At 37.6% G+C, this 14,248-nt stretch overlaps 1 protein-coding gene across 2 annotated transcripts in view; it reads right to left on the bottom strand.

Moving 5' to 3' along the window:
- Positions 1-1,265: 1,265 nt before the first annotated feature.
- The window catches only part of LOC144211260 (adenosine kinase-like), a 75,675-nt gene continuing 62,692 nt past the window's right edge, over positions 1,266-14,248 (bottom strand). For both annotated transcript variants that reach the window (XM_077738355.1, XM_077738356.1), the window contains exons 8-11: positions 10,203-10,238; positions 7,909-8,026; positions 1,671-1,757; positions 1,266-1,545 (exon numbers count right to left, since the gene is read on the bottom strand). In XM_077738355.1, coding sequence (XP_077594481.1) covers positions 1,421-1,545; positions 1,671-1,757; positions 7,909-8,026; positions 10,203-10,238 — 366 coding nt within the window. In that variant the 3' untranslated portion in view covers positions 1,266-1,420. The remainder of the gene's footprint in view (positions 1,546-1,670; positions 1,758-7,908; positions 8,027-10,202; positions 10,239-14,248) is intronic.

The following is a 14,248-nucleotide window of genomic DNA, read 5'->3' as shown; positions in this document are numbered from 1 at the left end:
GACTAGGACGCTAAACTATTAATTGCAGTGTGTACAGTACATTGCTACGGTACTTGTGTTTCCACATGAGGTTAATGAAGCGAGGCGAAAAGTTAAACTGGGAAAGTGAGAGAGGTGCACAGAACAAAAAGAGGTATTTTTCCCCCCTCTATTGTCATGACTTAATCATGTCTGCTTCCTTTTTTGTTTGTCTTTTGCCATCTGTCATCTTAAGGGAGGCCAATGAGCCAGCTGCCATGTGAGTGGCGATCTTGCCCAATCACAAATGCCCCCCCCCTCAAATCCCCATCCCACTTCCCCCAAACCCCCTCTTTCATTTCAGTGTGCATCTGTGAGGAAGAAGCAGGTTTTTGTTTTTCTTATTTAGTTGGCAGCTGTCTACTAAGTTGACTAGACTTAAGTCTTTTTACTTCAAATTTCAAGTTGTATATTTTGAAATATTGCAATAAAAAATACATAGGAGTAAGTGTATATTTTCATTTGCATTTGTTCTGAGATTGAGGGTTTAATCCCCATTGGGTTCCGACCATCCTGTGTGGAGCTTGTGTGGGTTTTTTCCGGGTACTCCGGTTTAGTCCCAAAAAATGCAGAGTACACTAATTGAACACTCTAAATTGCCCCTAAGTATGAGTGTGAGCATCTCCTTCTTCCCTACCATTGGTTAGCCATCAATCCAGGGTGTCTCCCATCTACTGCCCATAGTCGGCTGGGATAGGCTCCAGCACCCCGGTGAACCTTGTGAGGATAAGTGAAATGGAAAAAGGGTGAATTTCACATTAAGTATAATAACAATATGTTATATATTCATCAATACATTTTCATTGAAAAACAAACTTGATTAAAAACTAAATTTATTTAAGATTTAATTTAAAAAAAGTTAGTTTTAACATTTGCATGTATATGGAGTAATCCCTCGAAAATCGCGGCTAATGTAGGTCAAACATTTCCGCAATCATGGGAAAATTGCGAATTTCAGAGTGGATTTTCACATTTTTATGAACTGTAAAAATTGTCCTTTTTAAAATTATTAGCAGAAAAAAAAATCAGATATGGAATTCACGATAAGTGAGGTCACGATTACTGTAAATTCCTAATCATTTAAAAATTAAAAATAACAATTTTCATGTCACTTCATTTTTTTTAATATGTAAGAAAATACACTATAAAATCAAATGAATTAAACTCTAAATTATTTTTAGTGAAGAGGTGTACCTAATGTTTTGACTGCTACAAAATAGACTTAAAAGCTAAAATAGTAATTCCCATTCAATTGATGCTGGTACAACAGCTATTTATTAGCACTTACTTCTTCCTTGATGGCCACTGTGAGTAGAAAACAAAAGAAAAAAAAAAGGTAGATCAAATTCCTGACTGGCACACACATGTGACAAGCATGAGGTGCGGGACGTGCGTGACACGTCTATTTAAAGTCAGGCTTCTCCGGGAAGGTGCAGCCCACTCGTTGGATGATGACGTTGGCGGCATAGTGTCCGGCTCGGATACACTCGTCCAGAGGATGCTCCTGGACCAATGCCGACAAGAACCCTGTGGAGGACAAGAAGACAACTCAAATTTGGACAGCTAATTACAGCCTCCCCATGACATGTATCTCCCAAAAAACAAACAATAAAAATGTGTAGCAGACAGTTCTTTTTTTTAACTCAAAGTACCTCCAACAAAGGCGTCTCCAGCTCCGTTTGTGTCCACAATGTCGTTCTGGTCGATGTCCACGACGGGAAACATTGACACCTTGCCATCTAAAAAATGAGCACCAAAAAGTTAAACTCTTAAATTCAAGTTTTTGCTGGAATCCAGGGCAGAGAGTATTTCCATTTTCCTTAAATGATGAAATTCTTATAGAAATGTACTTATAGTTTTTCTTGTTGGGTCCATGTATGGTATATGGCTCAGATAATGAATAAATTAATATTAGTTTTTATCATGACAGTATTTTCCGCAAAATAAGGCACAATTTTCTCCGCGCCCTATAATCCCATGCGCCTTATTTATGGATAAATATTGGTTAATCATTGTATGAAATTCCCTTTAGCACAGCTTCATCAAGTACATGTATAATACAACTCCACTACTACTATAGACCATTATTTGTATGTGCCTCTTAAAATCCAGAGTGCCTAATAGTGCACAAAATATGCTAATTAATCCTTCAATGTACTTAAATTCGCTATTTTCAAAAAACATCATGCATAAAACTTCTGCTCTAAAATGTAACTCATTTGACAAGAACAAATGTATCCAAAATATCTTCAAAAATATGGCGTATGTACTTATTTGAAATACATTTGACATACTTTTGCTAAGAGAGACTGTTTTCCTACAAGGGAAAACCCAAAACAGCCTCACGATGTTCTCAAATAAACATAATAATGTCAGTATATCAGTCCTCGTGCACCACGGTTTAATCATGCTGGTAACGTTTTTTGATTTGATTTTTTGGGGGGTGAAAACGTGGCTTTTTTGATAATGAATCTTCATATTGTTTGGCCACATTAAAAATAATAATCAAGCACAAAAGAGAGATATTTTGAAGTTTGAAGTCGACTTTGACCTTGGGCAGAAAAAAAATAATCTAATAATAAGTGTCGAAATCAAAGTGTGAACAACAAAAACATCTTTTGTAGATGTAATTATAGCCTGTCTGACTTGAATAAATGCTGGATTGATTTTAAAACAATATTTTAGGGGAATATCCTACTGGCCTTGGGATGAGAACATTAACTATTAATACTTTAGTGTTGTTTAGTAAACCAAATAACATCTGTTCTCTCAATTTCAATCAAATATCAAATTATATTTGCCAAACAAACATCTAAATTGCATAAAGAGAATAAAACTGCAAATACTGCTCTGGATTTCAAAGGATTTGTATTTAATCCGACTTTTTTAATTGAATTGATTAAATCAAAAGTGGAGTCTGCACATAATATAATTTATGTTGGCTTTTGAGCAAAAACATCCCTTGAATTGCAAAATGATTAGTGATATTAACGGCAATTTGCTGTCAAATTTGACCCCGCCAAGGGTCCCGTTTATGATCTAATTGGAAGCCATCTTATAAAAGCCCCGTTAAACTCATTAGCCGCCATTGCTATGGCCGTCTATTTATCGTCGGCGAAGCACAATTACGGATTTTGACGACGACGTGGACGTCAAAGGAACAATCAAATAGTCGGCGTGCTCCGTCCTCAATGAACCGTCGACGTCTGATCTGCCTAATTCATCTGTTTTGTTCTCTGCCGGTTGGCGCTTTTGAAAAGAATTGTAGCTAATAAAGGCCTTAATTGATACTAATTTCAAAGAGACTCCTGTTGAAAGACCTCCTCCATTTTAATCAGCGCCACACAAGAGCGCTAATGAGGGTATTATGAACAAAAGCGCGACAATTAGGGGGCTTCTTTACTCTACGTTGCCGCTGGTTACGTGTCAAAAAGCCACAAATTCGCCATTCGAGCATCCGGCCTCACAGTTCTGGGATCGAGGGTTCGAACCCAGATCCGGACTGTACTCTGTGGAGTTTGCATGATTGTCCTGGGCTTGTGTGGGTTTTCTCCAGGTGCACTGGTTTCCTCCCACATCCTTAAAAACATGCAGGATAGGCTGATTGAACACTCTGAGTGAGTGACAAATAAATGAATAAAAAAATATGGTGAATATGTAAAAAAGTAATGTTATTGTATGCTTGTTTTGTATTTTCAGGAGCATTTAATATTATGTGTCCATTTTAGGTGTTCTAGCATCGGCAATTTGTCCAAAATATTCATAAGTTATTAAGATATAAGTGTTAGGCCATTTTAATTATATAAAAATACTTGCTTGTTGGGTCCTTATAAGATAAGAGTCGCAGAAAATGAATACATGAATATTAGTATTTTATCATGACAGTATTTTCCGCAACATAAGGCGCAACTACAAGACTAAAAGCCTATTTTTTTCCACGCCTTATAATTCCATGTGCCTTATTTATAGATAAACATTGGTTGGGTTTTCTCCAGGTGCACTAGTTTCCTCCCAATTCCCCAAAAACAAGCATAATAGACTGATTGAACACTGAATTGTGATTGGTCCCCAAAAACATGCAGGATAGGCTGATTGAACACTCTAAATTGCCCCTAGCTATGATTGGTTGTCCATTTATTCGTGCCATGTGATTGGCTGACCGCCGATTTAACCCGCCTGGTGCCCGATGTTAGGTGAGATCGGCTCCAGCGCCACCTGCGACCCTTGTAAAGATAAGTTTGGTGCTCACAGGAGGGCTAAAACTAGTATAGATATCAAAATGTATTTCCAAATAGTCTCCTGTGATTTTCACCCTTGGCCAACACGTCTGAAATTCCCCTTGATAAAATGAGTTTGACCGCACGGCGTGACGCTCCCATCAGAGTGGAACAACACATTCCATGTGAGAAACTTCTTCTGGAACACTTCCCGTTGCGTTCTGGGCCAAAAATGCGAAAACGCAGTGAGAGGAAGAAAGCGCCTTGTTGGCAAACGTGGGGGAAACGAGTCGACATTCAATATGTTTCTCTGTCGCAACCGTCAACTTGAAAATATTACACATGCCTGTAATTACCTCGACCACCGGCACGAGGACCGTCGCCAAACGCGGATACATAAAGAGAAGAACATGAAAGAAAAGTGTTTTTTACATGCCCTGCCAAGACGTCTTCTTTCTCGGTAATTGACTTTGGCTAATAAGACGCACGCAACATACGGACGGATTATTCCACTTCAAGTGGAATAACATTGCAGCTTGTAAACCAACAAACAAACTAAATGTTGTTAAAGTGTATGTAGAAAGTAAACAATGTCACGTCCAATTTTTTTTAAACAGATGTTTTAAATTGTAACTAGACCCTTGAAATAGGCAAAAAGAATGTTTTCTCTATTTGAGCTTGATTTTCAATATAATTTTACATTGTGTTTTAAACTGATAGTCTTGACTGTAAAAAATAAAATGGCCTAGAATAAGTTGTTATGGTAAATAATGGCATAACGCAAATTCTTATGTTTTCTTAAGTGATTAGTTAAGATAAATGAAGTTATTTTGTGTAATGTTAACTTATATTTTTATCAATTTAATATTGAGTCAATGAGTTAACTTAAAATGTAAAGTTCAAACTACTTTCCTGTACTCCAGTTTACTTTTTGAGTCTTAACATGAAAACTTGTTTTTTTGAGTTCTAATCAAAATTTGACCCTTTCTTTCTTCTACAATTTTGTTATAAACTTTAATATTATACTGCAACATCACTGCTAACTTTTTATTAACCTGTCTATGGCATATCCTAATTAATAATGATGGTTTATTCAGCCTAAATTTTGCTTTTTTTTGCCATAAATGTTTCATCAGTATTCTTATTTCTCATTACATTTGCATGGTTTGGCTTAATATTGCTTCCTATTTTGCAATATTTACAATCATTTCCTTTTTTTAATATGAAATATTTGCATTCTCGTCATAAGTCAGCATTATTTCCCAACTTTTTAATTGGACAACAAAACACTCATCTTCCCCCATCCTTAATCACCACGTAATGCTTTTAACATGACGTAACGAGGCGAGGTTGGCGACCGTTCAATTTTCGACAGGAGGACAAATTGCCAACAAAATAAGCCGTCAAATTTATTAGCCTACCGCCTCTGGGAAATCTTTAATTCTCTTTCTTTTTTTTTTCCCTTCCATTTGTTGTAATGTTGACATTTATTTGGCTGTGAATCCCAATGACGAGCATATGAAGCGTTTCCAACGTTTGCCTTTGTACGTGACATGTAAAAAGCGTCATCTCCCTTTCATTTGAACGCTTTTCCGACGCGGTACGATGACAATGAATATCTATTCGTCAGAAGTTTCCCGGGCTTTGACTGATTAGAACAAGCTCATTAGCAGGCGATGAAGCAATGTCACTTGCTTATTGACTGGAAGTAGAAATCACCATGTCACGGTGTTGTTACGGTTTTGTTTTTATGCGAAGGAATTCCCCCTGGATACGATTCAATTGCAAGTGAGCCGGTCATCCGCTTCAATAGTTTCCATCTGATGGATGACACTGAGGGTAGATGCATGCTAATTGCTTGATTTCATTTTTGCTCGCCCGATAAATGTCCACCAGACAAACAAGTCTTGACCTACTTGGCTGGAAAAATGAGTCCCAGGATGATTTATGACGGAGAGATGAGGAAAATTCTATCATGCTTGATTGGATCAACAGTTTAGGAAGCAAATTGAGGCAAACAAAAACATTTTTGGAGGGTTTTGGGAAAATATGATCAATTGTATGTAGCTGTTTGGTGTCTAGTTGAGATGAAGAAATTTTTTATCTTAATGTTAGATCACGTAGGCTTGGAGAAATGTGTTTTTTTTTTTGCTTGTTGTTTTTTTTAAAGGAAGGATGCACTTTCTTATCACGAGTAAAGAAAAATAATGTGTCATTGTTGTTTATTTGTCTCTGTACACAGACAAGGTAGAAAAATCGATGAAAATGAAAAATCCAAGATTTTATCGGACAAACATAACGCAGAGTGCGAAAGGGACTTTAAGTTGTTTGTAAAGATAGCACAATTCTTTTTAACAGTAAACAAAACTATGTCTTTATGATTATCTTTTCCCCCTCTTTAGACAGTAGAGATAATAAAGGAATTAAAATAAAGCCTGTAATTCTTAATCAAAGACTAAATATATATATAGATATATTTGTTTTATTATTTCTAAATTTTGGATGTATTCTATTTTTTGTGTATTTCTTGGGTGTTGCTGCTGTCAAAATATATAGTATAGATATTTTTTATTATTTCTAGGTTTTTAAATATTTTATTTTTTTGTGTATTTCTTGGGTGTCGCTGTTGTCAAAATATATATTTTTATAATTTTTACATTTTTATGTATTTTATTTTTTGGGTGTATTTCTTGGATGTTGCTTTTGTCAAACTAAATAGTATTGATATATTCGCCAATTTCTAATTTTTTATGTATTTTATTGTTGTCATTTGCCTTAAAAACAGAAAAATGGGGGGGGGGCGTAAAATTTAGTCAAATTTTGAGAAAAAAGTGACCATATACTTATTTTCTCATCTAGAAAATACATTGAGCAATTGTCATTTTTGAGAGAAAAGATTATCATGTTCATCGCAAATCATATTCATGAAAAATTAAACTTAGTCCTAAACCTTCCTATTCTACCAAGTACTTCCGTATGTTGGTTTCAAGATGGCGTTTCTGACAATAAACCCAAATCCCAAACTATCATCTCATAAAAACCCAAACGGCGAATCCAAATGCCGATTTTTCTCCTCGCTTCCCGATATCGGAACAATTACAACCCCTTTCACCTTTCTTTTATCCTGAGCAAAAAGGGCAGACGGGTGATAAAAGCCAAAACACGCTGGTAAAAAATGGAATAAAAGACAATGAATGTAGCAAAAAAGCCAATGTGCTGGTGGTGGTCTTCACCTCAGGCCAAAAAATAAAAAGCACAAGGGCATAAAAGGATCCCATTTTTTAGTCTTTAGTCATCACTGAACACCAATGAGTTAAATGAAGTTTTTCAAGGCTGAAGAAGGTTTTAAAGGGAAGAATCCCTGAGAAAAAAAATGTATGGAGTACTTCCAAGTTGCAAGTTCTATACAAATCAATGCCCTTCTTTTTTTTTTTTTTCTCGACATCTGGCGTCAATACTTGGGCTCGACTTCAAAGCCTGGGAGGCCCGATTGAGTTGGTCTATTTGAGGCCACGGTTACGCACATCTGTCACGGTCGTGTACGCGCGACTGCAAGACAGGGGTTGCAAGATGGGGGAGGTCTCGCAAACCTTGTCAAAATACGAAAAAAGTAGAAGGGAAAATAGGTTTTGGGGGGATTTTTGGGTTTACAAGGGAGATGGTGACAATTTACCTGCAGTGGTGGCGGCAGTGTCGTCCTTGCCTTGAGTGAAGACCACCACTCTGGGTCTGGAAGGGTTGTCCTTGGGGAGCTTTTGAGCCAGTTGGGCGATCTCGCCGATGTCGTCCGTCTAAACACAAACAGAGTGGAATAGAAGTGAAGTGAAGGAAGGGTAATCCATCATGTGTGCTGGATCAATACAGAAAATGATATGTTTTATGATGTGAGTTGAATTTCGATGAAAGGAAAGAAACTATATGTTATGAAATGGAAAGAAAGGGATGCAGTGATAGATTTATTCATTCAGATTTGGTCTGAAAATGGAAAATATGTATTTTTTTAATTAGGTGATGTTATTTTTTCTTTATTTTTAGTATATGAATGGAAAAAAAATATATGATAGACAGAAAAAAAAGTATCTCATTCCAATACATTCTTTTTGAATAGTCTTTTTTAGACTCATTGTTTGTCATTGAAGGAAAAAGACGTCCAATTTATTTGGAATGAGAGAAGAATAATGAATATTTGTAATATAGATGTCAATGTTAACTGAGAAAATGTGTTTTTTTTCACTCTTACTCAATGTTACCTGGGCTCATAGGATGTCTAACTTGTAACTCAAATCCAATTCAAATTCACAAACGAAACCTATATCTTCCCAGTCAAGATATCAATGTAAGTCTCTGAAACTTCCCCCCCTTATTCTTTAAGTAAATTTCCCCTGGTATGACTTTCAAGAAAACCCCAACGTGTTCCATTTCAACATATTCACATCGCACAATCCCGCTCGGAGTGGAGCAATTTCTCCGTGATGTACTACAACCTTTGATCGTACTTCTGTAATAAAAACCTCTACACCTGTCAATGTAGTTTTCTTATTAACTCATCTTGAGCAAGGGTCCTGAAGCACCCTCAAGAGTCGGGGGAGAGGGGAGTCCTCCGAAAACAACAATTTTCCACCTTTAAATGTCCTTTAATCATCCCCGAGAGGCCCGACGGGGCCGAGGAAAAAGCGGGTGGGACGCTCTAAGTAAGTGCTAATGGTGAGGTTAACGCAGAGGCTGTTTGTCAGCATGACTGCTTGAAAGGGAGTGCAAGCACTCCCCCACAGAACCCACGCAAAAGCACACAAGGTTTCACCACATTGTCGCCTTCCGGTTTTATGTTCCCGACATAAAACAAGGGGCTCGACGGAGAGGGGTGGGGGGGATGGCTTGATGGAGGGCAGCTAGAAAAACGGGCTGAAGAAGAAACAGTAGTTTTTTGGTTGTTTTTTTGGGGTGTTTTACTTATGTGGTGCCATTGACGGCTATAGAGGTTGATTTTGGAAAGATTGGCAGTGAATGGTCGCAGATGGATGAAAAGTGTAGCATTTGGAGTGGAAAATACGAAAAAAACGATGGGAAAAAGGGCCTCCGTTGCTAATTGATTTGAAAGCGTTCACAAGGAAGGATCAACATGTCAGATGATACCGCTTAATGACAAAACACTTTCCAGGCCAGACAAAAGCGCCAATTTGTGGAATGTTTAAAAGGCTTGAATAGGATTAGAGTGGAGTTTTTCGTCCAATGATTTCGGAAATTATAATAATAAAGCGAGATACGGGAATTTATAAAAAAAAAAAAAAAGTAAAAACTAACTCAGGGTTGTCATTTTGATTTGTAGACAATGGAATAATGACAAATTAGAATACTATCGATTTTTTTAAATGTGATGTACTTTTTAAATATTTATATACTATATATATATTTGTATATATAAGTAAAATGTATTTTTTTTAGTTCTGTACAAAATCATATAATATTTATATACTATATATATTTTTGATATAAGGAAAATATAACATTTTTAGTTCTTGTACAAAATCATATAAAAATGTATTGAAATGATTAAAAAAACAACATTAATATTCATAACGATTTGGTTTGGTGAAAAGAGATATGGAAAAAATAATCCATTGATTTCTAAAGATAGTTTATAAATGCTCATCTATCAGGAGATAAGCCCACCAAGACGAGTGGCTAAAAAGAAGACGGCCGGTCCGACGCTTGGGCTTCCCGAGAGGCTTTCAGAATAATTCAATGAATAACATCTGTACGCGATGTCGGACGAGCAAGAATGCGTCATAACACGGAGCGAGCGAGAGACGGCTGAACAAAGAAGACGCGACGGCTGCCAGGTTGCCATGGCAACTGCGGCGAGGCCTGGACTGTATAATAGCGCATCAATCACTGTCCAAAAAAGAACTTCATTATCAGCAGAAATAAAGAAGAAAGTAGCAAGGCGTCGCTCGGTGAAGTACTTACCTGGAAGCCCAGTTGCTTGCCGAATGTAGCCGCCTCCTGCACACAAACACACACATGAACACACAAGTGTATTAATCGACTATTTTTTATATCAAAATTAAATAAAACAAAACACAATGATATTTTTTGATGACAATATAATGAAATATTGCAAATAAATTAATATATGTGAATAAATATTGGTCTGTTGTAACTATATTGAATGACAATTACAATGATAAATTGGCTATATAATAGTAATAAATTTGCCATTTTAATCCAAGCTGAAGAAACAAAAAAGAGCAGAATTCCATCTAAGCAGCCAGATTCAAAGCATTTCTATATTTCTGACCTCAGTGACCTTTGACCCTCTTCTGATCATATCACCATCATTCATTATCTCAAAATTGAACCATTTGTATCATTTAATATTATGAGTCTAATAACAATCCCTTTATTTTATGCAAGCATATACTTAACTTCTATTTTCTGTAAGTTTAACTGACTGCAGGTAATAAAAATCAATAGGAAAATTGATATTAAAGTAATGATGTAGTTGTTACACTAATACAAAATTGGAATGAGTTTGGGTTCTATTATAGTAATAAAAACACTTCAAATGCAATACAACCAAATAAAAATGTGTAAAGATAAACAATTCCCCAAACAACTTTACTATTTTGCATCACAAATGAACATCATATAATAAAAAAAACAAATATCAAAGCTCCACAGGGAATCCCAAAACCCAAATAACATGCCATAAATACCAAAACCCCGTCAAAGTTCCCACTGCGTCAATACTTGATGTTTTAGGCTTGTGCGCGTGTGAGTTCTGCATGTGACACGACATGTTTTGGGCTGTTGCGCTCGACAGATTTGCAACGTCGCTCCATGTGCCGCCGCAGCTGTCGCCGCCATGGCGACTCCTTCAAGTGACATCTGGGCCCGCCAAGTGGCGAAAAGAGGTCGAGAGAAACGGGGGAAATAAAGCTGGGATGCAGGGGGAATGCTTTTGGCCAGGGCCAAACGAGGTAAAAGATGGGGATAGCGAGGCGGCCATCGTTGCTAAAAAGCTGTCAGAAGGAGTGCTGAGAATGTTGCTGCTGTCAGAGGATTAGACAGTCCGAGGGATATTTTTAGAGCGCTTAAGCTAATAATCCGCAGTTGAGAATTTGATGGCGAGACAAATGAAAGCGTGAAACGCATATGTGCCTAACTTGCCTTCTTTCCATATTGAAAGTGCCACAAATTAGCAGAAAACACCAAAAACATGTCCCTCTAATAGCTAAATTTAAGAATAAATCTGAAGAAACTGTACATTTTATCCTATGGGAAATTAAGGGCTTCTATAGAAAACAAGTACTAAAGAACACTAAGGGCAATTGAAGTGGACCCAACCAATAAAAATAAAGGATCCTTCTTACTAATGGTAAAGAGGTTATCCAAGAGTATACTAAGGGTAGTAATGAGGAAAGTGACAGAATCATTACACGATAAATACAGAAAAAATATGTATCCAAAAGAAGATTAAGGGCTTCTGATGGAAAGTGTAACAACAAACTCTAACCAGGATTAACGAAGTGAAGAGAAACACAAATCTCTAATGCCCTGATATCAGAATAGATATTTTATCCAGTAGGAGATTAAGGACAAGTGCAACAAAGTGGAAAGACACCCACTATAATAAATAATGATATAGGGCAAAGAGGGTGGTTTCTGCAATTACAAGACTTATCTTACTACAGTTAAGATAAGTGGGTGTGATGACCCAAATAAGGTAAACAAAGGCCAAATTTCTGTACTTGATTTCATCCAAAAGGAGACTATGGGATGCAAGTATAATGGAACATTTAACAGGACGGGTTATTTGCTGACATTGCGGTGAGACCAAAAGAGAAGCAAAAAAAAAATACAATTGTAAAGTTTTCCTAAAGAAGGCCAATCAAAAGCAGCACAACTCAGTGTGAAGGTTAATAAAAGTTGATAAGCTGAAAAGGTTGAACTCCCCCAAGGCCATGCGGGAAGAAATTTACTTGACCGCGTTAGCCTGAGCTTTTTCTAGCAATGTAATTGTATTTGACATTGTGCGCTTGTATGTGTGTGGAGGACGAAGGGCTGTTTTTGCTCAGTCATTTCGAGGAAAAAAGACTCATTGACTTCCTCCTTTTTTAGTGGAATAAAAGCCAGCTTGGATAAACAAAAGTAAAAAAAAGCTAGATTTTAATGAGATGATAATGCTTTAGGAATCGTCCTCCAAATCGATTGGATTTGTCTTGGTCTCAGTGTCACTGAAACAGAAAAATTCTCAGCCTTCAACGGCAGTAAATGCTTAAATTCTTTACTGGAATTGGCGGCTAGTTTTTTTCTTTTATAGGTCCTGGCTTTCACGCGACCAAATATAACTGTGCCCTTGCCCCGTCACTCCATAACACCCCTGCGGTGGCCTCGCTCGCCATCCATCTCAGTCGTACTGTTTCCCACAAGGGCAGCGGCGGGGGGTGGAGGGTTGTTAAACAACCGGAAACATGTGCGGTGTATAAATATCCGATGGCAATTACGGAATAGAGGGTTTGCATAAAGGGAGGTTGAGGAGAGAGGCGTTAACCTCAGTCTACTGGGACCTTGCGCCAGAGGGGGCGAAGGTGTGGGCAAGTGACTTGGATATCAGTCTGATGGCCTCATCATTTTGAAATACTTCTATCGCGCATCTCACCTCGCGCTAGGACAGGAGGTCAGTTGGTTATCTGCCTCAAGGAAGATCGCTAATATCCAGTGACTCGACATGTCTTTTTACGATGTCCGTCGGGACGACCTATTCGAGTCGTAAAAATACATCAAGGAAGAGAGTATAATCGCAGTAACACTTTGGAGAAATTCAGCCCCCGAAGCCACGTATTGTACCGGCTTTTCACAAGTCTGTCATGGGTAGACCTGCCGAAAAATTCCACATTTTATGCCCAAAAAGAGGAAGTGCACAGTCTTGGTTCAAGGTCATAAATCCTTGGAGTCAAATTTACATGTTAGTTGTAGAATTCATGAGAGAGAGAGAGAGAGTTTAATATCTAAATGCTGTTTAATATCTAAGTACTGTTTAATATCTAAGTACTGTTTAATATCTAAGTACTGTTTAATATCTAAGTACTGTTTAATATCTAAATACTGTTTAATATCTAAATACTGTTTAATGTCCAAGTACTGTTTAATATCCAAGTACTGTTTAATATCTAAGTACTGTTTAATATCTAAGTACTGTTTATTATCTAAGTACTGTTTATTATCCAAGTACTCTTTAATATCTAATGGGGCCAAATTGGAGTTCTCAAAGCTAGTTTTACTAGCGCACAACTTCGATTTATGTAAGCATGTGTCTCATGGTTAGAATCCCGAAATAGTCTCTAGAGCCAACAGCTGTTAATACTTGAAGTGGTCATTTGAGATCATTTGAGACCTGCACTAGGATTTTATCTGAATACAGTAAATTTGGAAAGACATAACTACACAGATGGACAATGCTCAATCATGTGGGATTGAAGTTTTTGCCGGACTGAACATGGCACCCAGTTCCAAGCCTTAATTTCCTCAAGGGGACTGAAGTTCCATGAACAAGCACATGCACTTTTTCTACTTTGTTTTGCACCTGTAATATCAGGGAGATGGTGCATGTTGGTTGTACTTTTGAAGGTTTGCCAGTTCTCCCAAGCACCACCGGAATGACAGCGAATCCCCAGGAGCCGACTGCCAAAAGCTGGGAACACAATCACGGGGAGACAAAGGACTGTGCTCCCGCCAACTCTATGAGGATAAGAGGATTGTTGGAGCGAACGGCCAAACTCTGAGCGGCAGTAATTAGGACTTTAGGGGCATCTCGGAAAGCCCGCCGGGCATCCGAAGAACTGGTGTCAGCACCATTGCAATGCCACCTCTAACATCCCTATTTTTTTTTTTTACAAGCACACACAGACATGCCCTGTGAATTCTACGTTCCTTGGTAGAGTCTGAAATATTCAAATTCCCAGTTGGTTTCCCATCTCACAAGGCCAAGTCAAAGAAATATTCCCTCCTAT

Source organism: Stigmatopora nigra, chromosome 18 (assembly GCF_051989575.1).
Source record: "Stigmatopora nigra isolate UIUO_SnigA chromosome 18, RoL_Snig_1.1, whole genome shotgun sequence".
In the NCBI taxonomy this organism is placed as follows: domain Eukaryota; kingdom Metazoa; phylum Chordata; class Actinopteri; order Syngnathiformes; family Syngnathidae; genus Stigmatopora; species Stigmatopora nigra.
This window is presented reverse-complemented; position numbering and strand designations above follow the sequence as displayed.